Below are 26,132 nucleotides of genomic sequence, written 5' to 3'. Positions count from 1 at the left end.
CATGATTCTGTTGACTCATACTGAGGTTGCGGGCAACCCAAAGAATTAGGCTTCTTCCAACATATTGCTCTTAAAAAGTCTTCTTCCTATGTTTGGGCAGTTGAGATTTTAAACCTAGGAGTAAATCTCTACATTTATCCCTATCAGATCTTGACTGGGAGTTCTGGTGAATCAGTATGAATCAGGCAATATTTTACTTCTGATTCTGTTACTATGCTTGTTACTCTTTCTCCAAGCTTTGAGTCATCTGCAAATCTGATCAAAGTTGTTATAAAAAGGTTAAAAGCACAAGTTGACATTGATACATCAAGAAGACTCTGTGGACATAATATTTAACCAACTAAATCATCTAAATTGTCTTGTCTAAGTAATATCTTGGCCGAGTATCTTTCAATATTTGCTTATGGCATCTTCCCAGTCCACCTATCAGTAAAGTCTTCACAAGAAAGGAAAACAGTTTGCTTTGACCTGACCTGTTCTTGGTAAATGCAGGCTAGTTGCTAAAAGTCCCAGCTTCCATTTTGTTTTTAAGCGCATTGTTTAATAATCTGTATTTTAGAATTCTTTCCAGGGATCACCTGGTAAATCTTTGAGGTCATTTTTAGAATTCATGCCTTTTAGAAAACTAAGAACACACTTATCCATCCATCCTAGCTTTCAAGCATCTATCCCAGTCTTTACAGTGTGTCCATTACTGACAAGATTTTAGGGAGCATACCTGCAAAATCTTTGGGCTCCTGGGATTTAACTAACCTGGATTTGATAGCTGGCATGTCCTTGAAGCACCTCTCAGCTTTCTCCCCATCCTCTATGTCTTCATTCCCTGGGTAACTCGGGAACAAAGTGGGAGCCTAGAAGTTCTGCTTTCTCGTTGACGTCTGTTAAAGTGACATCATCTGTACCAAGCAGTGACCCTCCCTGCCCTTCCTTGGCACCAAGGAGCTCTTTGTGTTACCCTTGGTATTTTTTTGCAACCTCAGCTCACTCTGGACTTCAGCTTTCCCTGTGCCCTGCCTTTGATCTGCCCAGCATCTGGAAGTTTCCTTGGTCAGGAACCGCGTCCTCTATCATTTGCGCATGTCTGGTTCCAGAGAGAGTTCACGGGGCCCCACTGCCTCTCCATTTCCTTCATTTCTGGAATCCCTACATACTCTATATGGTTATGTTTGTTTCTGAGAATTTCTCATCTCTCTTTAGCAATCTCTTTTTTTTTTTTAGAGTCTTGGGCCAGGAGTGCACATCTATTTTTCATTTTTTATTAATCAGGTCTCTCTCTCTCTCTTTCTGTTCTTTGGCATACAGCAAAACTAACAGCAGACTTGGGCAAACACCAAAATTCATTATAAGGTCCTACATGTGTCTGTCAGAGGCTAATGGCACGAATTTGGGCAGGCCTCGGGAAAAGCTGGAATCGGGGGGCTAAAAAGTCATTGGGTTTCACCATCTCTGTCACTTGTCTCTAATTCTCACCAGGCAACGGCTTTATTCTCTCTCCATGCAGGCTGGCCTTTTCTGCTTTCCTGGACCTCATGGAAGAACATGGTAGAACCGCCGCTCCCAGGTTTACATGTCGTGGCTCCAGCTCCCAAAGAGATGAGCCTGCTGTCTCTCAGTCCTAAATTCCAGTTCACAGAGGACGGATCCTAATCAGTCCAGCTTGTCAGATGCCCACCGTGGCCCAACCAGCCGGGAATCATGCAGTGCAAATGTGGCCACAGGGCCTACTCTCCAGCTATGGGGACAGGCAGTTCCTAGAGAAGGAGGGAGAGGAACACAACCTCATGGATGTCTATTCTTTATTCACTTACTCATTCATTCACTCAAAAAATACTTAGATGTCCAGACATTGTTTTAATTGTTGTTAGGAACACTATAGGGGAAGCAATAGAGAATCGAAAAATTCTATTTTGCTAAATGTGAGGTTAATTTCTAACTCCTCTGCACTCTTTTGCCCCCTTTTTTGTATTTGACATGGTCAGTTTCTACTCCTTCTATATCAGTTACTGTCCTATGTAATGCAGCATTTCCCCTTAGATACCCACTGACATGGGATTCAGCTTGCCGGATGGAAATATACTGAAGCAACATATAAATAAAACTATCCAGAGACCCAACTGACCTAGAGAGAAAGACCCACGGAGTATCAAGTGTGTCTAAGGAAATGCAAACTGCATCCCAGGCTCTGTGGCTAAATCACATTTAGTGGGTGTGTAGTATGAAGAGAAGACACCTGACTGAAAAGGTAAATTGCATCCAAAAGGAGGAAGTTAGGAGATGTGCAGGACTAGAATCCAATCAGGCTAGCCATAATTTAAAATAATTTTTAAACCAGCACATATTTATTAATTTTTCTATCTAGATGGTAAGTGCTAAGTCCCACGGAAAAGTAAAGAATTAGAAAGCATACTCCATGCCCTCAAAGAGCTTGCAGCTAGCTGAACAGATAAGGTAGAAAATAGGTAATGTGACATAGAGTATTTGTGTTTTGGAGTCCAGATTATAAATGCTACAAGAATTCAGAAAAATGACAATTGCTGAGGTCAGGGAAGGTTAATGTAGGAGATGAGTCTAAGCCTGGCTTTTAAGGATGGGCAGGATGCATATATGCAGAAAAAAAGTCAAAGAACCATTTTATAGAGAAGATCCCTGTTCTACTCAGGATTCAGAGGTTCCATCTGTATGTTTTCATTCATTAATTCATTCATCAAACTTGTACTGAGTGTCCACCTCTGTGGTGCTAGATACTGTGGGTATAAAGGGTACGGAGATAAAAATGATCCTGGTCTCTAGTGTGCTTAATGTGAGGGTCTCTTAAAAGAATAGGCATTGTACATGCCTTCATTTTCACTAAGGGATGGATACATGCATCCTATACACCAACCATACTTTCTTTATCAGAAAGGAAAAAATGTTTCCTAGAAGCCCTCAGCAGACTTCTAACATCTTATTAACATGAATTATAGCTCATGCTTGCACCTAAACCAGTCAGAACCCCACTCCCTGGGGTAGTGGTGGGGGCTTTTCTCCTAAGCACATGGCCTCAGGAAAAGTAGAGACTTGAACAGAACTGGGGTTCTACCAAAAGAAGGGTGGGGAGTGAGGGGATGCTGAAAAGGCCATCGACTAACAGTATCAATGACTGTGGTAATTAAAAGACAGCAGTAATGACTACGTCTGCATTGGGGGACACAATAATCTCACAGATGATATACAGTTACAAACTATGACAAATGCGGTGGCTGGAGAGATCTGTGTGCTGTGGGAGAGATAACAGGGTGACCATAGCGAGGTCATGGATCAAGAAAGGCCATTCCAAGAAAGTGAAAGATGAGCAGGAACCAGCCGGGCAGGGGCTTGAACGTTCCAGGCAAAGGGAACATGAAAGTTCAGAGCCCAGAGCAGCGGCACCAGGAAGGAGGGAGGGAGGAGGAGAAATGGCCTGAGTGTGGGGCCACAGGCAGGGTCCTTCCTGCACCTGGGAAGGAGTTTGCATTGCATCCTAATAGCAATGCAAAGGCACTGAAGGTTTTCAGACGGGTCAGGATGTGATCTGTCTTGTGTTTTTAAAGCAGTCTGGCTGCTATGTGGAGTGTGTGGAGGGCAAGATGGTAGGAAACTCTATGCTCATCCACTAGTGATGGTGGTTTGGAGACAGGAGGGATGGCGAGAGGGTGGACAGAACTGAGAATGCACAGCGTTGCTAGCATTCCAGGGGTTCAAGGATGGAGAGGTCCAGGACTTCTCCGGAGCATACCGTCTATTCAAGGGGCTAAGACGTGCACGCACACACCTAACTCTACTTTGGTGGAGAGCAATTAAGTGCCACGTGGAAGTTCCGAGGAACACAAGACCACAGGTTTGGGAGCTTGAGGATGCGCCTGACTTCAGGGCGGCTTCTGCAGGAAGGTGATATTAGGAGGGCAGAAGGCTGTGCAAGGTGGGTCTGAAGGTGCTGGCATGGGAAGGCAGCCCAGGGAGAGGAACCAGGGTGGGCCAAAGTAGAGGGGCAGGAATGAAGGCCCAGAGGGCGAGGAGCAAGTAGTAGGGCGAGGCTTTGTGAAGGGACGTTCCAGGAAATAAGGCCAGAAAAGTCATGGGGATCCACTTGAGAAGAGGTCTATGTGGCCAGCTGGGAGAATAAAATGAAAACGGGGGTGGGGGGGGAATTAAAATAAAGTCTAGCTTAGCTACCGAACCCCTTGGTTTTCCTGGGAATGATCAATGTGCTAATCAAGTTTTGACTCTTTATTCATGAGATCTCTTCCTGACACCACTGCTACCTGCAGGTCATTTGGAGTGATTTCTAACTTCTACTTAGAATATATCCCTTCATCATTTATTGAATATTGGTGCCGAGATCCTAGAATGAAAGGCAGCGGCCCAGCCTAGGACTTGAGTAGATGAAGAGATAAACTGCAACAAATATGTAAGAGGTAGTACAAAGGAGGGACAAATTCTCTCTGCGACCCAGAACGTGGGGCTAGAATTCAGAGAGGTGGTGACATTTAACTGGGCCTTAACGGACAAGCAGGAGTTCGCCAGGCAAAGATGTAAGGCGGGAAGGCCTTCCACACATGGGGAATGCTCTGTGCGAAGAGACACACGCAGGTCTTCCTGATTCTCACACGTTCCATCCTATCGGCCCTATGGAATGGATGTTTTTAAGTTTTATTTGGGGTCTCTTAGGGAAGCTGGGTGGTAACTTCTGAGTTTTTTCAGTCGTTACAGAACAAGAGTTGGCATCTAAGTGGTTCACCCTCAGAAACCTGCATTTTACCTATTGGAACTAGTAAATGTATTAGTCATCATTGAGACCCCTTTCCCTTCCAGTTTTCCACAGGAAAGAAAAGTCGTAATTCACTCTCATATCTGGCTCCTAGTTTTGGCATTTTCTGGAAATTGATCCCTTCTGAGCTTCCTAAGTGTTCATAAAAGTCATCTCAGATCCAGATGTACACCCAAGACCATCCTGTCTCAGCCATTTATTGCTGATTTACCTCAAGATAAACAAATAACTAAGATGCTCTATAAAGTTATGAGAAAGTGAGCAAAGAATTCATTTAAGACTGGAAAGAACTACCCTCTCACCCAACACCCTCCTTTAACAAGTATGTATAAACTGAGGGGGAGGTGGGTAGACCTGTGCAGGTTGCCCTGAGCCCTGGGCAGAGCCCTGAGGAGAAACTGCCACAGAAGACAGAGAGGATGAGCTGGGTGACGAGCAGAAGCATTTTGGGGAAGTGATCTCTCACAGACAGTATCTGAGGTACTTCCTCTCTCCTCCACAGTCCGCCCCCAATTGTCCTCTCTCTCTCTGTCTCTTTCCTTTTCTCTCTCAGGGTAGCGTTCTGCGTCAGTTGCCAGAAGGTGGGGACATTTCCTGATGCCTTTGCAACACTGAGAAGTTGTCTTAAGGGAGGCCAGACCACATTCTGAGCACCGGGTCAGGCAAGTGGAAGTCTGGGACAGCCCTGCTGGGAGAGACACCTGCTCACTGGTCCCTGTGTCCTGGCAGCCCTCACAGTCGCCTGCTTTGCACCTGACCATGTCCCTGGCTGAGGCCATCAGCCTCTGGAATGAAGGGGTGCTGGCAGCCGACAAGAAGGACTGGAAGGGAGCCCTACACGCCTTTGACACAGTCCAGGACCCCCACTCCAGGATTTGCTTCAACATTGGCTGCATGCACACAATCCTGGGCAACATGCCAGAGGCGGAGAAGGTGAGTGGAGGCGCCTCTCCTAGACAAGGCTCCCTTGGGCTCTTCTAATTGGTGGTTCTCAACCCAGCTGGCACTTTAGAAGCCCTCGGGAGCTTTAAAAGAACAAAAGCTGCCCAGGCCCTACCCCAGAGATCCTGATTTAATTGGCCTGGGGAGGGGCCTGAGCAGCCAGGGTTTTTAAAAGCTCCCCAGTGGTTCCAAAGGGTGGCCTGCTCAGGAACCTCTAACTTGGAGTCATGCTCTCCTTTCTTCTCCATTATTAAATTCAAATCATTCTGGAATCATTTTTTGACACCTTTATGACAACCCCCCTAGTTACATTTTGCTTCATGATTGTCTACTGGCCACATGATCTCTCGTTCACTGCTTCACACCTGATTATAAATTCTTTTGCTGTCTAAGAATTTCACGTGTGTGAGATTTGCCTGTCCAGCAGGTCAAGAAGAGGCACTTTAAAAAAAAAAGGTTTCATCTCAAGTGACAATTCTTATCAATTATGAGGGGCTTTTAAGGACTTTTTAAGGATTCTGAGGCTGGTGGAAGGAAATCATACTGTGATTGATTAATGAGGTCTGCCAAGGGCACCATGTGGGGTGTCTCAGCATCTTTCTCAAATATTTTTCTCGTATCCCCTAGTTCAGGGCCCAGCATTCTCCAGAATTCCTTTTTGAACTGGTCATGGTAGGCTGGAGAGGGAGGATATGGAGTTTGGAAGCAGAATGTCTGGGATCAAATGCCAGCTCCACCTCTCCTGGTTGGGTCCTTTTCACCAAGTCATGCAGGCTTCTGCCTCAGTTTCTTATGAGGTTAAACATCATGAGGATTAAGTAAGGTACTAAGTATTAAAGTGCTGTGTCATTTCACACCACTGTATAAATACGAGAGTTTTTTTTTTTACCTTTTACTGCCAGTCTTTGCAAGGCCATGTGGACAGATGACAGACTCTCAGAACCTTAGAGAGCCAGGTCCTCCCACAGCCATCCTCACCATGACCAGCAGTGAGCAGAGAGGGGAGAAGCCGCTTGGAAAACCCTCACTGCCTGAGAAGGCCATCTCAGACCCCAGAGAGGGCAGACAGGAGCAGGCCAGGGGGTGGATGGCAGCCCCCACCTCCTCTCAGGGGCCTGCCAAGAGGCTGAGCAAATAGCACCACAGATTCCAAGGGCTGCTGGAGACAAAGTGCACATTGTCGGGGAGAGGAGGCTGCAAAGCACAGCTGCCATCTGGGCACAGCTATGCCAGCAGGGCTCTTTGCTCCTGCCTTGGTGGGGCTCCTTGGCCAGGCGGTGCAGTCATGGCTCACCTCTGGGCTCGCTCATTCCCATGCCTTCCTCCTGCTGCTCTGCTTTTTCCTGGCCTCTGCTTCTGGCTTCTCGTTCTCACTGCCTGTGTTTAGTTCCCACGTGAGTCCTTGCTGCTGTCATTTTATATGCATTCTATTTGTTATTATTTTAATTGTATAGTGTATTTCTACTACATTTATATAAAAAACAAATGTAATACCATATACATTTTAATTATGTTATTTTCATACTTAATTACTTGTATTATTTTAAGCCTGTCAGCAATCTTGAAAGGCATTAACATCACCATTTTACAGAGAAGAAAACTAAGGTTCAAACAGATTAGGCAACTTGCCTCATGCTGTGCCACAAGGAAGTGACAACATAGGGTGTTCTGACCCCTAAGCTTTCTGTACCTTCAAGACACCAGCCATTCTCACGACCTTCCTTGCTCCATCCTCTGACTCATCTCACACCTCCTCAAGCCTGGCTCTCTGACCACGTGTGGACCCTGCTTCTCTCTGCAGGCCTTCACCAAAAGCATTAACCGAGATAAGCACTTGGCGGTGGCCTACTTCCAAAGAGGGATGCTCTACTACCGGATGGAGAAGTAAGTGGTCCAGTGTTGCACAAGCAGGGGGAAGTTCATGAGAAACCCAGAGGGGGTCTCGGTGCTGCTAGACTTAGTGTTTGAGAAGTATCTTCCCAGCCGCTGTTGGGAAGCGTGACTGGACCTTCCCTGGGCAGTTACGCAATAAATCAGCACAAAGCAGAGGCCCTCCCTGGGGAGGGAAGGCTGGCCTACTGCCTGGTTGTAAATCAGCTGTGTCATGGCTCACAATGAGCCTGCTAACCACCACAAGCCTGGTATTCAGCTGGAATGGCACCTCACCAGTGTCCCTAATGAGGCACATTCCGGGCAGTGTAGGTTGTCAGTATTTGGGCCATCAAGGGAACGCATGCGGTGGTCTACTATTCTGGGATAGTGAGCTGTCATACAATAAAGACTATCCTGCAACCACATTAAGAAAAGAAAAAGCCTGGTTTAATGCACTCAATGAATGTAATTCAGCCACCAAAATGAGAATATGAACTATTAATAGTATATGTATAAGTATATCTATTAATACAGATAAATAAGTAGCACATATATAAATACAGAAAAAAATTCACAGTAGATGTTAAATTTAAAACACAGATTTTAAAACAATATGTATAGCACAATCCTATATTCTGTTTCACAGAATAGTCTGGAAGGGCATGGACCAAAACATTGTCAGCGATTCTCTCTCAGTGGTGACATTATAGTTTTCATTTTCTTTTGAGATTACTGATACCAGACTATCTGTAGTTTTTGGTGCATTTACAATCAATATGAAATAATTAGTAAAAATATAACTAAATAGAAAAATGAAAGTTTCCAGAGCAAATAGAAAAAAGATAAATAAAAAATGACAATAAAATAAATACAAAATATAAGTAGAAAAGAAAACCTGCTCCCCTCCGAGATACCCAGTAACAACCATACAAATAACAGGAAAAGTATTCTTAGCATCAATTTAAAATGTTTTAAGAGATGGTAAACTGGCCCTTTGTAGAAAGTATTCCATTAGTGTGCACAAGTTCTGGAGAAGAAGAATTCGGCTCAGGCTAAGGAAGAATTCTCAAACAATAAAAATAGTTGGAGCATGATGTGGTCAGTGTGGGGGGGGTGTGCGTGTGTGTGTGTGTGTGCATGTATGTGTAGTGAGGCAAGGTACTGGGGGAGCAGCAGGAAGGCTGCAGAGAGAGTCCAGGCACAGGGAAGGGGCCTGAGCTCTGAGCCTGTGCAAGTCTTGAAAGGCTTAGATCCTTGGATTTAGTCAGAAACACAGCCTATAAAGTCGCTGTGCTCAGCAGTTGCTAGGGACAACAACAATGAGCTCAGATGCCTTTCAAGATGGAGATACAGTCACCTCGTGAACCAGAGAGAGCAGGAGGGAAGTTCTCCCAGAGAAAAACCCAGACACACAGAGGCCATCTGCACAGAGAAGGCCTGGGACTGAGAGGAGATGTACAGCCATGCACTTAACTTTCGGGCGTATCATGCTTCTGTCTCCCTTCTTAATATCCGTCTCCTTCTCAGCCCCCCTTCCCTGATCCCTGACCTTCTCCAGAAGTACACAATATGCAGGGAGGCCTGTGCATAAATCCTCCAGGTGATCTTAAATCTCAAAGACTCTAAGGCCATCCTTCCATCAGCCCTAACAGTCTATAATGAGGACAGGCAGTGGCAGAGTGGGGGGAGCTCCCAGAAGAAATTTCTCCACGAAAATTCCCAGAAGTCCCAGAATCTGGATTTTGAGTGAGTCAGAAAGATCTTAGAAATGTCTAAGAATAGGAGCCAGGATTCCATTATTCTGCGATTGATTATTGTTAAATCTGAGAGAAAAATCTACCAAATATTTATCTTTAATTCAACAGCTGTCTATGGAGGAAATCATGAGTGAGTCACTACTCTTGGCCCTGAGCTGCCTCCTTTTCTTTTGCTCAATCATTGGCCTTACCTGCCAAAGTTCTGCCCTTGACCCTCTGCCCTTGGACCCCATAGCAGCGGTTGTTAAATGGCAACACTTATGGGTTATCTTTCCAGACAAGCAAATACATAATATGTGCAATTTCAGGGGGTTCAGTGTCTCCTGAAAATCCATGTGCAAATCCTTAGGGATCACACCCTCTCTCAAGTCTTCATATCCGTCGGTCACTAACCAGCTGCTAAATCTCAGCATGGGCTCAACCCAGAATGTCTCTTTTCCTAAAACTGTCAAATTGACCTCTTAAATCCACCCACTTCTCTCCATTCCCACCAGCAATGCCCTGATCTAGACCCTCATTTTTCACCAGGACTACTGCAATCACTTCTACCCTGATTTCCCGGCCACCACTCTTGTCTTCTCCACCCATATTCCAGAGTGATCGTCTGAAAAAACAATTATCATCTGCTTAAGAACTGCCACTGGATTCCATTACCACAGGATAAAGGCCAAATTCCCTCACCTGTCCCTGCACGGCCCCTCCACTGCCCACTCACCCACTCATCCTCCACACGTTTGCCCAGTTGCTCTCAACCACTGGGGCGGCACCCACTTCCTTTGTGCCTTGTTTTTATAAATTTGTCTGCTCTGTGGCAGATAGCTGCTTCTATATTTGTCTCCTCCATACTCTGAGTTTCTGGAGAGAAGAAATCTTAACTTATTCACTCTTACATTTTAGTATCTAGGAGAGTAGTTAATCCATGCTTATTGAATTAATTAAATGAAAGTGTGAGCAAAATAGAGCCTCTGCTTTAAGGAAATTATACATTAAAAGGGGGAAAGGTTACAAAGACTAGTGACTATAATGCAAGGCAGAGCGGGGCAAGTGCCCTAAGAGATGTTGTAAAATTAAGTGTCCTTGGGGACCTCAAAAAATCAGTCCTTAATGAGTGGGCTAGGAATTCCTTCAGGTCAGAAGGGCGCTGGTTTTAGGGTGATGGCATTATAGGTGTTTCCCCCAATTTCCTGTGGTGTTGTGTAACAATCCTGACATTATAAGGTTCCACAGGACAAAGTTAGAGTGTGTTTCTGAGATGGCAGGTGGCATCTCAGTGATGACTGTGGTCAGACTCTCACCTCTGACCCCAGCCTCATCATCTGGAAGGGGAATGGAACTCCAAGTTGCATTTCTAATCCTGGACCTTCGACTCAGAGCTGTGACAATAACAACAAGACCATATAGGGAAGGTGGCCTAACGGGACAACACAGGAAAGCCTTTTCCCTACTGTCTTTGAACAGGGCAAGGACACGACCCGCCACCCCTGTCCTAGAAGTGTTTAATATTTTTACTTCTTCCAGCTTGCTAAATAAAACTACATTTCCCTTGGGACAAATAGGATTCTAGACAGCATGGGGCATGGTAGGGCAGGAACAATCAGGGACACCAGTGGTTCCTGAGAAACCTTTGCAGGGAGTGTTACAAGAATGAGGGCTATAAAACCCTGGCAGCTCAGAGCGTGTGAAAGGCCACAGCCACTGCACTGGCGGGCTCCTGCCTGGAGGCGGTGGGGGGGCTCTGGGTCTCGCACAGCCAAGGCTCCTGGAGGCTGTCACCAGCTGTGGGCCTGACGAAAGTACTCAGGCTCAGCCCAGTGGAGCCTGGCAGGAAGCTGCCAGCACCTTGACCTCCTAGGGGACCCTGTGGATTCCAAGCGGCACCAAAGAGAGCTGAAGACAGGGTGGAGGCAGTCAGGGGCTGCCATGGCAGAGCCCATGGGCACAAAAGGCTGAATGCGATTTTGGAATTTCGCACTGAGCTTATTCAGATCGAGCAGTGCAGCCGGAAACAGAGTTGGGCGTCAGAGATGCCCCAGGGGTGCAGCTCCGGGTAAACAAGTCGGGGGCTGAGGAGAGGCCTGCAGCACGCAGTCAGGGGGATGCTTTCAAAGACACATCTAAAAACAGACACTTGGCAGCGGGGCCCCCCCACCCGGTTTTTTAACACAAAGCACTTTGAATAATTTGTCAGTTTGTTCTTTATCACTCCCACGGAAGCCAGATCTTTACACATCATCATGGACAGGAGAATCATGAGAAGGACCTCACTGGGTTCATTCAATGCCAGGAAGACACAGGCAGTGTTACTTCCAGCTGAAATCCATCTGCTAAGCCAGCTTGCCCGGGCGGAAGGCACATTCACAGGTTAATGCTGACAGTGCTCGGGGCGTGCCCTCTGAGGACCTTCTCACACACAGGCAGTAGAACACAGAGGAAACTATCTGCCCAGGAACAGGACACCTGCGTTTCCACCTGCTCCCCTCCACTCCCTGGCTCAGTGAATCGGAGCCCAGCACCCAATCTTCTGGCTTAGAAAGAAGGAACAAGGATGCTTACCTGCTCCCCATTCCGGGAAGGCTGGGAAGGCTGTGTGAACAATGTCCTGCTTCTTGCCAAATGGCCTGCATGCTTTTAATAGGTTTACAATCACCTTTACTGATGACATTAAAGCCATACTCTGGCTTCAAACCCCGCCTGTCTTCTCCCCTTCTCCTCTAGCCGCTGTGGCTGTGTGAGCAATTTCAAAGCACCTGGAGACAGAATAACTAGCTTCTGCCCCAGCCACCCTGGGTACATGTTCCTTAGGTTTCTCATGGCCAGCCGACCTCTTCGTCAGCTCAAAGCTTCCCTGAGATGAGAATTCCAGATCCTAAAACCATGTATTTTTATCTCCTGATAATACCTAATGCAATATAGTGTATTAAGTAGGCAGGCAATAAATGATTGGTCTATGAATTTAATTGCTAGGGTTTTACAGCTGAAAAAAGTAATAATAATAATAATAGTTGTAAATTTCTGTGCATGCCAGGTACCACCCTAAGCACCTGGATACTTCATTTCATTTAGTTCTCACAAGAATACAGTGAGGCATGTGCCATTATTATTCTGTAATTCTAAAGATGAGAAAATAGACTTAGAGAAATAACTTGCCCTTTGTCACTAGATAGTAAGTGACAGAGCCAGGACTCAAGCCCAGCTTTGACTGCAGGAATTAGACCCAGGGCCACATTCCTGCAAGCTCCTCATATTATATGGTCCTGGAATATAATATGCTCCTGGTACACAATGCACTCCTTGTATTATTGACATGGAACCTGAGGCCAGGGAAGTAATTTGCTGGGATCTCGCAGTTAATGGCAGAGCTGATGGATCTGGTCCGAGCCTCTTGGCCCTTGTCCTAAGGTGCCTTCACTGCACCGTACCACCTTTTGAGGGCCCCGCCAGCCTGTGTCCAAACTCCAGACTTGCCTCCAAGAGAAGCCATGCAAAGCGGCTGCGGGGCAGACAGTGGCCTAGGGACTTCCGCTTCAGTTGCCTGGGTGGTTGCCACAACCTGACAGCCAAATTTGTTCTGGTCTGGGGGGCTGTGGGGGTGTGGTAGCTTCTTTGTGCTGCTCCCACGCCCTGCAGCCCAGCAATGGTTTCCTCTCCCCAGGACCCCTGTGGTGGTCTGGGCAGGCCAAGGAGACCCAGTCCTGCACACACCTGCACAGGCACTGTCAGTGTGGGCAGCTCCATCCTCTGCCACAAATCCAGCGACCGTGGCCCACTCCACCCTGAGCAGTCAGCACCCCTCCGGCGCAGCAAAGCCAAGAGCAGCACCAGCAGGGAGTTAGCCGTGCTACCCGGCTGGAGGGGTTCTTTCTTTATTCTTTTTTCCAAAGTGTGTGAAGGAGGAGGGAAGGAAGAGGAGACTAAGAAGCCCACAAAACCAAGAGCTAAGATGGCTTCAGAAGAAGCTGAGGAAGGCTGTGGGCAGAAAGGTGACATCGGCAGCTGTGAGAAGGGGCCCCTTGGAGCCGTCAGGCTGGCCTGGCCTTCTGGTGGGGAACCAGAAGTGAGCAGGCTGCTAGGCAGCTCCCGAGAGACATGAGGGCACAGGTGCTGGCTCTGCTTGCAGCTCTGGGGAGAAAGGGGGGTCCCTCTGGGAGAGTGACAGGCTGGTGGTTAGAAAGGCAGGGCCGTGTGCAGACAAGAGAGAAGAAAATTACCTGTGGCTGCCCAGCCTGGGGACACCCAGAGTGGCCGTGGTGCACAGCCCTGGGGACGCCAGGGTCAGCAGGGCAAAGGACTTGGAAAGGCTTTTTGTACCGGTGAGATGGATGGGGAGAGGGAAGCAGATGGGCATTTCATTTTACTTTTATTCCGCTGTACCTGGGGTGGATTTATTTCCCCCATCTCTGTCCTGCAGATATGATGCAGCTATTAAAGACCTTAAAGAGGCCTTGACGCAGCTTCGGGGGAACCAGCTGATAGACTACAAGATCCTGGGGCTGCAGTTCAAGCTGTTTGCCTGTGAGGTAAGGAGGGAGGCCTGGCTCACCGCAGTGGATGGTGGCTGAGGGGCAGCTGACAGTCCCGCTGAGCTGGCAGGTCAGATGCACAGCGATCTGCTGACACCTCCAGGAGTTGGAGAAGGCAGTTGGCCACCTGTGCCTTGGGACTCTGATTTTCCCTGAAGAGAAGACTTCAGCCTTTTGTGGAGTCTTCAGGTACCTCAGAGCATGCAGTTTACCAATGGGAGGCTCCAAGAAGCCCCCAGAAATGAGCCTGCTGGGCTCTCTGAAGGGTGGCTGGATCTGCGTGTGTCAACCTGTGAAAGCATTCATAATCATTTGCATAATGCAGGTTGACAAGTCATTTGCTCAGCATTATGTGAACAGATCTGAAATTATGGGCTCGCTATCCATACAGGACCTGGCGTGACCTTGCTCTGTCCCCAAGTTACAGACCACACTCTTTGCTGTTAATGGTTCTGGCCTCATGGGCTTGGGTGATACCCAGACAGAGTGAGGATCATTTGGCACAAATCTGTCTCCTCTTGCTCAAAGGATAGTTCAAAGCACAAATCTAGGCAATGTTTCCATAGACGGGTAGTTATCTTCTGTATTACTAAAGGGAATAGACATGACTGGCTTTTCCTTCATAGGCTCCTGTACTTTTTCAACCAACCCTCCCCACTCACCTCCAAAGCCACACACATATATACACCAGTAGCTTTTAAAATGAAAAAATCCCTGCAAATATCATAGATCTTTATTTAGCAGAATCCCTGGAAAAAGTCCCCTTGCTTTGGTTTCTCAGTCAGGAGAAGCCAAGTGTTCCCAGGGTCACCCAGGGCTAATATTAGTGTCTGCAGCTGCCCAGGCCCCTGAGGACGTGTGGCCCCATCCAGGCCCGCAGTTGGGAAGCGACGTACTTCACTTCTCACAACCTAGGCAAACGAGGTGTGGTGGTGGACTGGCTGGCATTTGGCCACCTTCTAGAGTAGGGTTCTCAACTGTGCCACTGTTACTATGTTGGACCAGGTAATTCTTTGTTGCAGGGGATGGTCCTGGATACTGTGGGATGTTTGGCAACATCCCTCTACCCTCCAGATTCCAGGAGCACTCCACGCCCTGTGTGATGACCTAAATATCTCTAGACATTGCCAGTCACCCCTCATTGAGAGCCACCTATACAGATTAAAGGGTTGAGGGATCAAGTAGCCCTAGAGAAAGCATCCTAAAATAGTGAGGTCAAAGCAGAATGCTGTGGGAAAAATATTACCCCTGTAGTTGGAGTTGAAATGATTGGGGGCAGGAAATAGTGGCTGTATGGACCTCTCTGCAAGTGAAGCTGGATTTTGCAATGTGCAAGGCCCTTGTGCCACATGGGATCCCCCAGTCATTGCCCTCCTTATAAGGCCAGCCCTCCCTTCCCAACAAGGTCTAACCCTGGCTTCTGGGAAATCACACTATCCCTTTGGAAAAGAGTCTTGAACTTCTCCAATCTTAGTGTCATAAAAACCTGCCATGGGAAAGGGTCTTAAGAGAAGGTGGCTGAGAACCAAAGAGGAAGTTTTAAATGGCTTTAGTCTCCCTTCTTCCTGCACATGTGGTCAGGGTGGGCTGGGCCAGCCAGGCATGTAAGCAGAAGGCAACAGCTTATCGAGGCTCAGAAACAGCCTGGGAAAGAAATCTAGATCTCCTCTTCTTGTCTTGGTTCCAATCCCCACCACCCAGCACCAGCCACTAACTCCATAGAGACCCTGCCACCCATCCATACTTGCCTTGATGAACTATTCCTTTTATCTGATTAAGGCTCTGAACCAATCACAGTGTGGGTGGCAGACAGAAATAGAGAAGTTTATTAGTCATCCATTGTTGAACACCAAAGTACTTTACACCATCGTGGCTTAAAACAATACCATTTATTATCTCAGTTTCTAGGGTCAGGAATCCCAGAGTGGCTTGGCTGGGTGGTTCTGGTTCAGTGGCTCTTATGAGGCTGCAGTCAAGGGGCCAGCATGGCTGCTATCGTCTGAAAGCTTGACTGGGGCTGACAGGTGTACTTGAAAGGTGACTTACATGTCTGGCAAGTTAGTGACACTTGTTGGCAGGAGGCCTCGGTCCTTTGCCATATGAACCTCTCCTGAGTCTTGTCCTGACATGGTGGCTGGCTGCCCCCAGGGAAAGTAGTGACCCAAGGGAAAGTGATAGGGAATGTCACTATCTTTTATGACTTAGCCTCAAATGCCAACTCCCTCATTTCTATAATATGCCATGGGCTACATGTTTTCATTGTCAGTTCCACTGGATGTGGGAGGGAACAATGCAGGAGGGTGAGTACCAGGAGGTAAGGTCACCTGGGGGTCATCCTGGAAGCTGACTATCTTTGGAATCAGATAAGTAGAAGTCAAACCCCAGGCCAACACTTTCTAGTTGTACGATCCTCGTAAAGTTATGTATCACTTCTAATTGTCAGGCTCCTCTTCACCTGTAAACAACCACCACGTACTTACCACACGCACATTCATTGATAAATTCATTTACTTGGTATACATTTACAATGCCTGCTGTGTCAGCCAATGGAGGTCCAGCGGTCCACAAGACACGATGTCAGCACCCAGAAGCTCATGGTCACGTGTAATGTGAGTTGGTTAGGGTTAGACCAGTGACGTGCTATGGCGGGACTCTGGAAGCACAGAAGTGAGACCCCTAACTCATGGTGGTTCTGAGGCTTAGAGATAATGCAGAGGAAGTGCCCGGCCATAGTAGGTGGTCAGTAAATGGTATGAAAGATGAGGATGATGGTAGCAATAATGACACTGCCTCCAATAGGCAGCACTGAATTGCAGGAGTTCAAAGTTCTTCATAGATTTAGCCTTGTGATTATAAACACAAAGGGCCTCCAGATGGTTTAGTCTGCAAAACTCAGCCCTGCCATCGTCTGCCAAAGAATGTGGATACTGTCACTGTCACTTCTCTGAGAAGGCATGCAGGACTTGGGGGTGGGGGTGACTGTCCTTTGTTCAGCCTCCTAAATTCCCAAGATAAGTACAGCAGAAATAGTAGTAGTAGTGACTATTTATTGAGCATTTACCATGTACCAAGAGATTGAACTCAGTGCTTTTTACATAAATGGTGATTCATATAAATGCTGGTTTACATAAAGGTGGCTGAGGCCAAACTAGAAAACAGCCCTGGGGCATCCATGTTTTCGACCCCTCCCCTGTATTGTTTCCCCCCTTACAGCTAGGAAGGCCAATACTCGCCTCCTCTAGCTGGGCCTCAGTTGGCCTTTGGGTCTCCTCTCTGAGGCCCTGAAGAACCGCCCTCACCCCACCCCAGAGCAACTTTCATCCGTGAAAAGCTTACAGCAGCTCCCAGCTCTTCAGCTCACCCCACACACAGAGCATGGGGAACCCTAAGAACTTGCTGTGCTGTTGTTATAAAGGAAAGTCAGCCCTTTGTGTTAGTTGCTGTCTTGATTTTCTTCTGCCCTCTGTGGCTTTTCCATCTCTGCTTAGGTCTTTTCTATTTCATTTACTCAAGGAGTTCTTTTTATCTTGCTGATAAATTTGATTCTATGTGTAAGTTGTAAAGCACAATAATAAAACAAACATTCATGAACTGGAAAATTATGACTATTAGTGAACATGCGGTTCCCTCCTGCCCCAGGTGAGGCACTGCCCTGGATTTGTGCCCAGTCCCTTCCTGCTCTACTGGACTTTGCCCATTGAGTTTCCTCATGGGCACATAACTCTATCACAGACTCGTACTCCTTGGTTCTGGGCTGTTCTGGTTCTGCTGGTGTGGGATGATGCCTCTGGAACCGTCTCCCTCCCTCCTTATCTCTCCTCACCCCTCACCTGGCTAGGCTTTCATACCTAAGCTCGGTGGCAGGAGCTGGTACGGAGGCCACATGCATGTATTTTAGTCCTGACTCTTCAAGAAGCCATGAGCATATCATAATTCTCAACACTAAAATAATGCAACAGTTTTATCCCCTCCTGAGCTACTCAGTTGCAAAAGAAGGCACATGATGTTGGATTTATGCATTATGTGTTCTCTTAACACCTCTTGTGCTGGACGTAACTCGGTAGCAAGATTTGATTATATTATACTTTAGATTTTTCCAGGAGCACTGGGAATAGGGGAAATGTCCGCAGGCAACATTCCAGGAGTATACACAGGCAAGCTCTTCCCTGGTACCTAGATTTGCAACAGCTTCAAATCTTATGCTGTGGCCTGCCCTTTTCCAGGTATTATATAATATTGCTTTCATGTTCGCCAAGAAGGAGGAATGGAAAAAGGCCGAAGAACATTTAGCATTGGCTATGAGCATGAAGTCTGAGCCAAGACATTCCAAAATCGACAAGGCCATGGAATGTGTTTGGGTGAGTGTATTGGTGAAGCAGGATGGTGAGATTTCATCGGATTTTTATTTGTTTCAGAGGATGAGCAGATTGAGAAACTATAAAAGTGGGGGGAGGCTTTTACTTTCTCTGAGCTCTGAGTCACGCTGACCCTAGGGTATAGTTCCATGTAGGATCTGGAATCTGGAAGTGCTGAGTAGCCCAGGCCTGCTGTGTGTGGGTCAGCAGACCCCTGCCTCACACCACCCTCCAAGTGGGGCTCCCAGGGCCGCATGGGGGAGCTGGAGGCTGGAAGCTGGAGCCAAGCACACAAGGGCAGAAGCTGTGCCTGCTTGTTCACCATTGAGTCCTTGAAGCCTGGCACAGAGCCAGGTACATGCTGGCTCTCAACAAAAATGCATTGATTATATGAATGAATGGTGAAAATTACCCATAGTTTGAGCACATTTAGGATGAAGCTAGTTTCCGGCTATTTAAAGCCCTGGAAGCTAGGGGGCTCTGGTAGCCTTTACATGCCTGGCCACGCCAGCAGACCCAGTCCCAAGGGAGCACTGTCCCAGGCCCGTGCTTGAGTCCTGGGCCCCGCTGTGGTTGTGGTGCTTCCTGCACTGTGAGTGACAGCCCCACCCAAGCCACCCAGAGTGGAGAGGGGCAGCTTCCCTAGGAAAAGAGGCTGCTGGGCAAATAACACCGACAGCTGTCCAGCCAGCCTCTCCAAGTAAGGGGATATTGAAAACAACTGTGCCCACCTTAGATACCCAGAAATAATAACAGGTTCAGTTCTGACACATTTAGAAAGAGTGCTCTCGCGTGGCCATCTCCACGGACCCTTACATCCATTCAGAGAGGGACGCGGGACAGCATCCTTACCCCCACTCTCCAGGTAGGGAAATCCCATGCTCTGTGTTGTAGAAGGAGAAGCTGTATGAGCCGGTGGTGATCCCTGTGGGCCGGCTCTTTCGGCCGAATGAGAGGCAAGTGGCCCAGCTGGCCAAGAAGGACTACCTGGGCAAGGCGACGGTGAGTGGGCTCCCTCGGCTTCCCCCGGGTCTCCCGCAGTGTGGGCCGGGCAGAGCAAGGTGGAGGGACTCTCAGGAAAGGGGCACCCCCTCCCCTGTGGTTCTGGGCTGGGATGGCAGCGAGAGCCAGTTGACAGTGTGGGCATCTTGCCAACAGATGGGCAAAGGCGCTGTGCACTGCCGGCTGTGTGGCTGGCATAGCTGCCTTCCAAGGTGGGCAAACCCTTGTGCTGCACTTTACCCAAGCTCCCCTCACCCCTCACTTCCAGCCTGGCCCTGGGCTGGAGCACAGGCTCACCCACAGGAAGCTGAGTCTCAGGGAACCCGGGCAGCACGGCACCCTCTTGGCTTGATGCCCTGGTAGCCCCACCACCACACCCCATGATAAGACTCCTTTTTAACCTGGACTCCTTCTCGATCCAGGTCTTAAATCCTTTCAGAAATGACCCAGAATGAGTCAAAAGTCCCATTCCCAGTCCCCTTCCCACACCACACTTGATTTTGACACATCTGTGGTGGGCTAATGTTGCCCACTGGCTGTGTGGCTGGCTCTGGCACAGTAGTGGAGTTCAAGAGAGGCTGGGCCATGGAAACAGCCAATGTCCATCAGAGGGCGAATGGAGACACAAATGTGATATAGCCATGAAAAGGAATGAGGTACCCATACAAGTTATAACATGGATGAGCCTTGAAAACACGATGGTATGTGAGAGAAGCCAGGCACAGAGCTGCATTTTATATAACCCCATTTATGTGAAGTATCTAGAATAGGTATGTGCAGAAATAGAAAGCACGCTGGTGATAGCCAGGTGCTGGGAGTGGAAGGATGTGGACTAACTGCTTAACGTGTGTGACTTTCCCTTTTTGGGGTAATGAACATATTTCTTTACTGGATGGAGGTGGTGGTGCACAGCATTGTGAAAGTACTAAATACCACTGCACTGTTCACTTTGAAAAGGGTGAATTTTATACTATGTGAATTTCACCTCAATATAAAAAGACAGGGTGGGTGGGTATTAGTTTTTCCAGTTGCTGGAACTTCAGTCCAGAGGTCAGCCATCCAATCAGGATGTGAGAGAGGTGGGAATCTTGGGGAAAGGTACAGAAGGAATGGGGAAATGGCACTAGCAGGACGCTCACAGCCTCCTCCCTCGATTTTAGGTTGTGGCTTCCGTGGTGGACCAAGACAGTTTCTCAGGATTTGCCCCTTTGCAGCCACAGGTGAGCTAGCCGGTCCTTCTCCTTGAGTGGAGGTCTCCAGAGCTCTCTGGGAAGCATCTGGCAGGGGATATATCTGTGCTGAGCTGCGTCATTGTAAGGGCTCCTTGGACCAGCAATCCACGCTGCTGAGGGCGTCTGCCTGGCCAGTCCTGGTCACAGGTGCCGTGACTGGTGGGAGAGTAGGGCGACTGTAGGCTCCACCTTCAAGTCCTCTGCTTCTGCCAAGTCCTCTGCTTCCCCCCCAAATGCCAATCTTCACTTTTCTAGGTTCTTAGAGAACTTCAATTGATCATCTTTCCCGAAGCCCTGACCATTCTCTCAGAAAATTACAACACAAGTTATCGGAGACTTTGTAACAATGCCCCCTCTCAGACACAGGGGCTAGTGGGGATGCCCATGGAGCCCAGGGTCCGAGGCTGTGGGCTTTTCTGGCTCCATCCATCCATCTGTGAGCAGGAGATTCCCTTGGGAACACTGCTGAGTGCCCAGAGCAACCCCTTTTGCTGCCCAAGCTGGGCTCAAAGAGATGATTCCAGATGGCCTGGATGAGAGTGGGTCCAGAACCGCAAAGGCAGAGCTTCCTTGTGGAGGGAAGAGGGCTGGGCAGGCTGGGGAAGTCTGAGCTCTGCCACAGTAGGACCGTGATGGACAGGAGAGCTGGGCCGCACTGGCAGAGGTTCTGCACGTACCGGTTACCCCAGAGAGTGGCTCTGACAGCCCTCCAGGGTCAGGGTGATGACTGCTGGCCCAGAATGTGACCAACACTGGGGCCCTGAGGCTGAGGGCGAGATGAGCAAAGGAGGACAGAGAGAGTCAAGATTCTTTGATCTCTTTTTTCACAATAAAGTTGAAGGAAGCCCTTTGGAGGTCCTCTGGGCTTCAGAGAAGTCAGAGGACCTCCAAGTGGGGGTAGAAGCCCAGATAACTGGACTCCATGAAATTCAGCATAGAACAGGAAACACATTGAAAGGAGATTCTTGCCTGGTCAGTGAGTTTTGAGATGATTTTAAATACCCAGAAGTGTCTTGTGATACAGCAGTTTCCTTGGAAACTGTCCTAGGAAAGGGATAGATCAGGGTCAGAAGCACCCTCATGACACCATGCTGCTCTGTGGCAGCTAGACTTTGCCAGAAACCAGGTCTGGCTCAGATGGATTTTTGTGCTGGTAAACCTGCGCCCAGGGAGCCGGTGGGAGGTGTGACTTCCCAGTGTCGAGTCAGGGTGCACTGTGCCCTCTCCCCAGACAGCCCTCGGATGGAGCCAGAAATGCATTCTTTGATTTTCTGGTCTGGGGGAAGGCTCAAACTACCATTAACGATCTGTTCTCCCCACTGCCCCCTTCCCTTCTTGTCCTCCCTTCTTCATTTCTTCGGAATGTTCAATAGGCAGCTGAGCCTCCACCCAGACCCAAAACCCCAGAGATCTTCAGGTAAGTTAGACTGAGGTCAGTGTGCAGCATGGCCACGCTCCCAGCCTGAGCCGACGGCAGTGAAGGGGGTGAAGAAGCCGGGGTCAGGGTCTGAGTCCCGTGGAATTCAGCCCGGCAGGGTGGCCCCTTGTGTTTCGGGTGTTGGAATGGAGTGATACAGAGAGGACGGGAGTCCCGACTGTGGTGGCACTGACTGTGGGTGGGGGCCTGGCTGAGCCGTGTGGTGGCCCTGTGTCCCCACGTCTCCCACACAGTGCAGGGCGCTGCTGAGGTGCAGCAGTGCCCCCATGGGACATAGCGCCCCGGGGCCAGGACACTCACCCAGGGCTGGAGGGCAGCCTCACGCAGCCCCTTCAGAAGTGGGGAGGCCGGAGCTCTCCAGAGTTCGAGAGCAGAGTGGGAAGCCAGAACACCCTTTCCTGTCCCTGTTGGCACATGCTTTCTGAAGAAATAAGAGGAAGGACTCGAGAAAATAAGTCATTCTTCCATAAGATAAGAAGCCAAGAATGACATAATCGGCAGCTTTCGCAACAATTTCCTCTAAGCCAGGAAGTAAGCCTAGCGCCCCCCAGTAAAGAAGGTTTAAAAAAGTAGCAAAACAACTAGAAAAATGATGGGGCTGGATTAGCTCATTCCTAAACTCTGTCCCCTGGAGGAGTCGGTAGCCTCTATAGGCAGACGCTGTTTGGAAACAAAAAGAAGGGTGGAGGGGAAGTAACAGGGGGACCGAGAGGGAGGCGGCCAGCTTCCCCCAGGGGGAGGGGAGGCGGCATGAACCCGAATACTTCAGGCAGTCCTGGAGCCCACCTCTCACTCACATACATATTCCAAAGTGGCACCAATTGGACGCTCCAGAACCTTGAGGAGCAATGTAAGTCTCGAGGAAATGGTAGTGGGGAAATGACATTGCGTAACACACAGCAAGGCAGCCTCAGAACCGCCGTGTGTCCCCCCAGGTCCTCGCAGCTCAGCCTGCCTGTTCTGCACCCCCTGGACGGCTGCTGCCTCCCCGCCGCCCCCGGGCTCGCTCTCATCTGCCTGCTCTTCCCACACTCGCCCCAGCGCAAACCTGGGAGCTGGCCACGCATACCCTGGACACCCCCTCCTCGGAGGGCGGGGGAGGGCAAAGACAGCACGGCCTCGGCCTCACCCAGCGTCCTCCCGCTTGCTGTCTTGTTCTCAGCCCCCTGCGCCAACAGTTCTGGAGCACGTGCGCTGGCATTTCCTGCCAGGTGCTCTGGGCAGCTGGGCAGGCAAGCACTCTGCTCGGGCTCGCACGCACTTAGATGCAGAGTTAGAGGGTGCCCAGCGCGTCTCCGGGCTCCGCGCCTGTTGCTGGCTGTCCCCCCGGCGCCACGGCGGGCGGCCCAGGCTGGAGAGTGACGAGTGACGGGGTCTCGCGTCTGCCCCCCGCAGGGCCCTGGAAGGGGAAGCTCACCGTGTGCTCTTTGGATTTGTGCCAGAAACAGCAGAGGAGCTCCAGGTCATGCCCGGGAACATCGTTTTTGTCTTGAAGAAGGGCAACGATAACTGGGCTACCGTCATGTTCAACGGGCAGGTATTCAGAGGGGCAGGAGTGTTCTTGAGGGCTGGGCATCCCGGCAGCAAGGGGCGGGGCTCACTGGGGAGCAGCACCTGCTGCCTTGTCTGCAGGCCGGCTCCTTGCTCCGTCCACCGGTGCTTCCCCATGTCCCTGGGCTCTGCGGTGTGGGTACTGATGAGCACTGACTTATTCTCTCCCTTCGGGTTCTGTGATGTTACATTGCAGAAGGGGCTGGTTCCCTGCAACTACCTTGAACCAGTCGAACTGCGGATCCATCCTCAGCAGCAGCCCCAGGTAACTTCACGCAAGGGCCTGACACCCTGTCCCCCCAGCCATTGCCAGACCTCTCCATGGGAGGGAGAACGGCAGGCTGAAAAGGTGTTACCACTACCACCACAGAAGACGTGCCAGTCCTGAGCCCGCCTTGCGCTGGGCTGCACCCGGGGGTGAAGGGAAGAACCCAGGCTTGGTGAGGGGAAGCATCTGCAGGACCTCCTGCACCCACCCACTGTGTTTCCTCCTGGTCAGGGACTTGGGACCCAAAGGCTATAGTACATCAAGGCTAGGTCTTCCCAGAAATGTCCTCTTCACCTGGAAGAACAGTGAGCTGGCTGGTGCAAAGCTGCGACCACTCCCTCTGGAGCCCCCCTGCCGGGCCTGGGGAGGGGTCTTGCTGGGTCTGAGTGGCTATGTGGATGGCAGCGGAACCCCCTCTCTCAACCCCATGTCCTCTGTGCGTTTGGCCCTCCCTGTCAGGGTCGCTGTATCCAGATGACCTGAAAAGTGTTAAATGCTACACAAATGAGAAATGGAACTGCTCCTTTGAAGGGGCAAGGTGTGGCGTGAGAGGGGCCTCGGGGTCCTACCCACCCCCCGTGGATTTCCAGTATGGCTGCAAGGGGTGGCCAGGGAGCAGGGGGCCTTTTAGCGGGCTTCCAACTCTTCTGTTGTGATTTGTTCCCGCCAGGCCAGCCCTGCCTCCCCTGTGAACCCACACTTCCCTTTACCTCCCCTGCATGCCACCACCACTCCACTTGTAGGGAGTCGTCTGCGCCTGGCTCCTCTCCGTGGGGGTCTGCAGGGGCTCTCCCTCCTGCCACCGAACTTTGCGTGGAGGTTCTCACCGCCTCTTCCTGTCCCCTCCAGGAGGAAACCTCCCTGGAGTCTGATATCCCAGCTCCTCCCAGTTCCAGTGCTCCTGGGAGACCCCAGCTGTTGCCAGGTGAGTGTCTCTGGAGCGGGGGCCAGGGCCTGGGCACCGGAAGGCTCCCGGGCTGCTTCCCGACCGGGTTGCCTCCCAGTCTTCCAGGAAATTCTGGCTTCTCCTCCTCCCAGCACAACACTGGGTTTGTGACCACACAGCCCCCGAACACCCTCTCGCCTGCACCACCCCCACCCCAAACATAGGAAACACGCCTTTTCTCCCAGCCTGTTTGAGGGCACTCATGGGGCTTGAGTAAATGTAGATGGTTTCTGGGGGCAGTAAGAGTCCCAGCTCAAGTGGCCCCAAACCCCTCAGCCCTTAAGTACCAACACCATGTCTCAGGAGGAAAGGTTGAAGTAATTGCACGTGTTTACCTGAGAGGGAGATCGAGTGGCTATTTTCAAAAGTCTGAGGAGCTCTATCTGGGAAAGAAACTGCTCTGCAGAACCCCAAGGGGTGGACAAAGAACACTAATGCAGGTTAAGCAGAGTCTGCATATGTGCTTGTAGAGACGCACTGAACAGCTGGTCTGTCGAGGTGCTGCATCAGTGATCGTCATGCCCACCCAATTGTCTGAACCACTGGGGTGCTTCCCATCCTCATGTTTTGTTTTGTTTTTAAATGTCAAGCCTCCAGAAAAGTTGGATGTACACTACAATAAACACCAGAATACCGTTTACCTAAATTCACCCATTGTTAACATTTTGCACCATGTATTTGCCTGCTGAGTCACTTGGAAAAAAGTCACAGACTCATGATACTTCACAATACACTTCAGCATGTGTCTCCTAAGAACAAGGACGTTTTTCTGCATAACCTCAATGCAACTCTTATATCTAGGACATTTAAGGTTAATATAATATAGAATGTGCATTTCATATTCAAATTTCCCTACTTGTCTCCCAAAACATCCTTGGTAGCTTTTTTGTTTTTGTTTCTATCTTTTTTTGTCTGGTGTCCCTCAAGGGCCACATATTAACACATATAGGCCTTTGATTCTGGTATTTTAGTATTGGAATTGGGCTTAGGAATCTGTATTTCTAGAAAAACTTCCCAGTGAGTCTAATGATTAGCCAGGTTTGAGATTAGTGGTCTTTTTGATCATGTACCCCTATAGGGTGAATATCTTTATGCATACATCTCTTATAGAAATATATGCATATTTCTGTATTAATATATTATGCACATTAGAAAACATACACAAAAATAAAGGATAAGGTGAAAATATGTGGTTATAATATTTTTTCTTGTGGGTCCTGGGTCATCTCACACACCCTGCTTTTCATTGCTTCAGAACCCACTGGTTTGACTTTTGGGATTCCCTCTAGCTCCGTGGGTTGGTGAGGATGTGATGAGGACCTATATGCTTCATAACAGCACAGACTGGGTTTGTGTTCCTGGCTTTGCCCTTCACATTTCTCCAGAGAGAGATTTCTCCCACAGCTTAAGGTTAATAATAACCCTTGAGATTGAAGGGTAGGAAGTTGGGTGTCCCATGCTAA

General features: G+C 49.2%; 1 protein-coding gene across 1 annotated transcript in view; it reads left to right on the top strand.

Moving 5' to 3' along the window:
• The first annotated feature begins 5,323 nt into the window (after positions 1-5,323).
• Positions 5,324-26,132, top strand: part of NCF2 (neutrophil cytosolic factor 2) — a 29,273-nt gene continuing 8,464 nt past the window's right edge. Inside the window, exons 1-10 of the mRNA XM_036912580.2 lie at positions 5,324-5,719; positions 7,530-7,612; positions 13,766-13,874; positions 18,101-18,235; positions 19,127-19,234; positions 20,395-20,454; positions 21,840-21,883; positions 23,300-23,441; positions 23,652-23,720; positions 24,573-24,648. Coding sequence (XP_036768475.1) covers positions 5,546-5,719; positions 7,530-7,612; positions 13,766-13,874; positions 18,101-18,235; positions 19,127-19,234; positions 20,395-20,454; positions 21,840-21,883; positions 23,300-23,441; positions 23,652-23,720; positions 24,573-24,648 — 1,000 coding nt within the window. The 5' untranslated portion in view covers positions 5,324-5,545. The remainder of the gene's footprint in view (positions 5,720-7,529; positions 7,613-13,765; positions 13,875-18,100; positions 18,236-19,126; positions 19,235-20,394; positions 20,455-21,839; positions 21,884-23,299; positions 23,442-23,651; positions 23,721-24,572; positions 24,649-26,132) is intronic.

The sequence above is a fragment of the Manis pentadactyla genome, chromosome 9, assembly GCF_030020395.1.
Source record: "Manis pentadactyla isolate mManPen7 chromosome 9, mManPen7.hap1, whole genome shotgun sequence".
Lineage (NCBI taxonomy): Eukaryota > Metazoa > Chordata > Mammalia > Pholidota > Manidae > Manis > Manis pentadactyla.
Note: the sequence above shows the minus strand (reverse complement) of the source record. Positions and strands in the feature narration are given on the sequence as shown.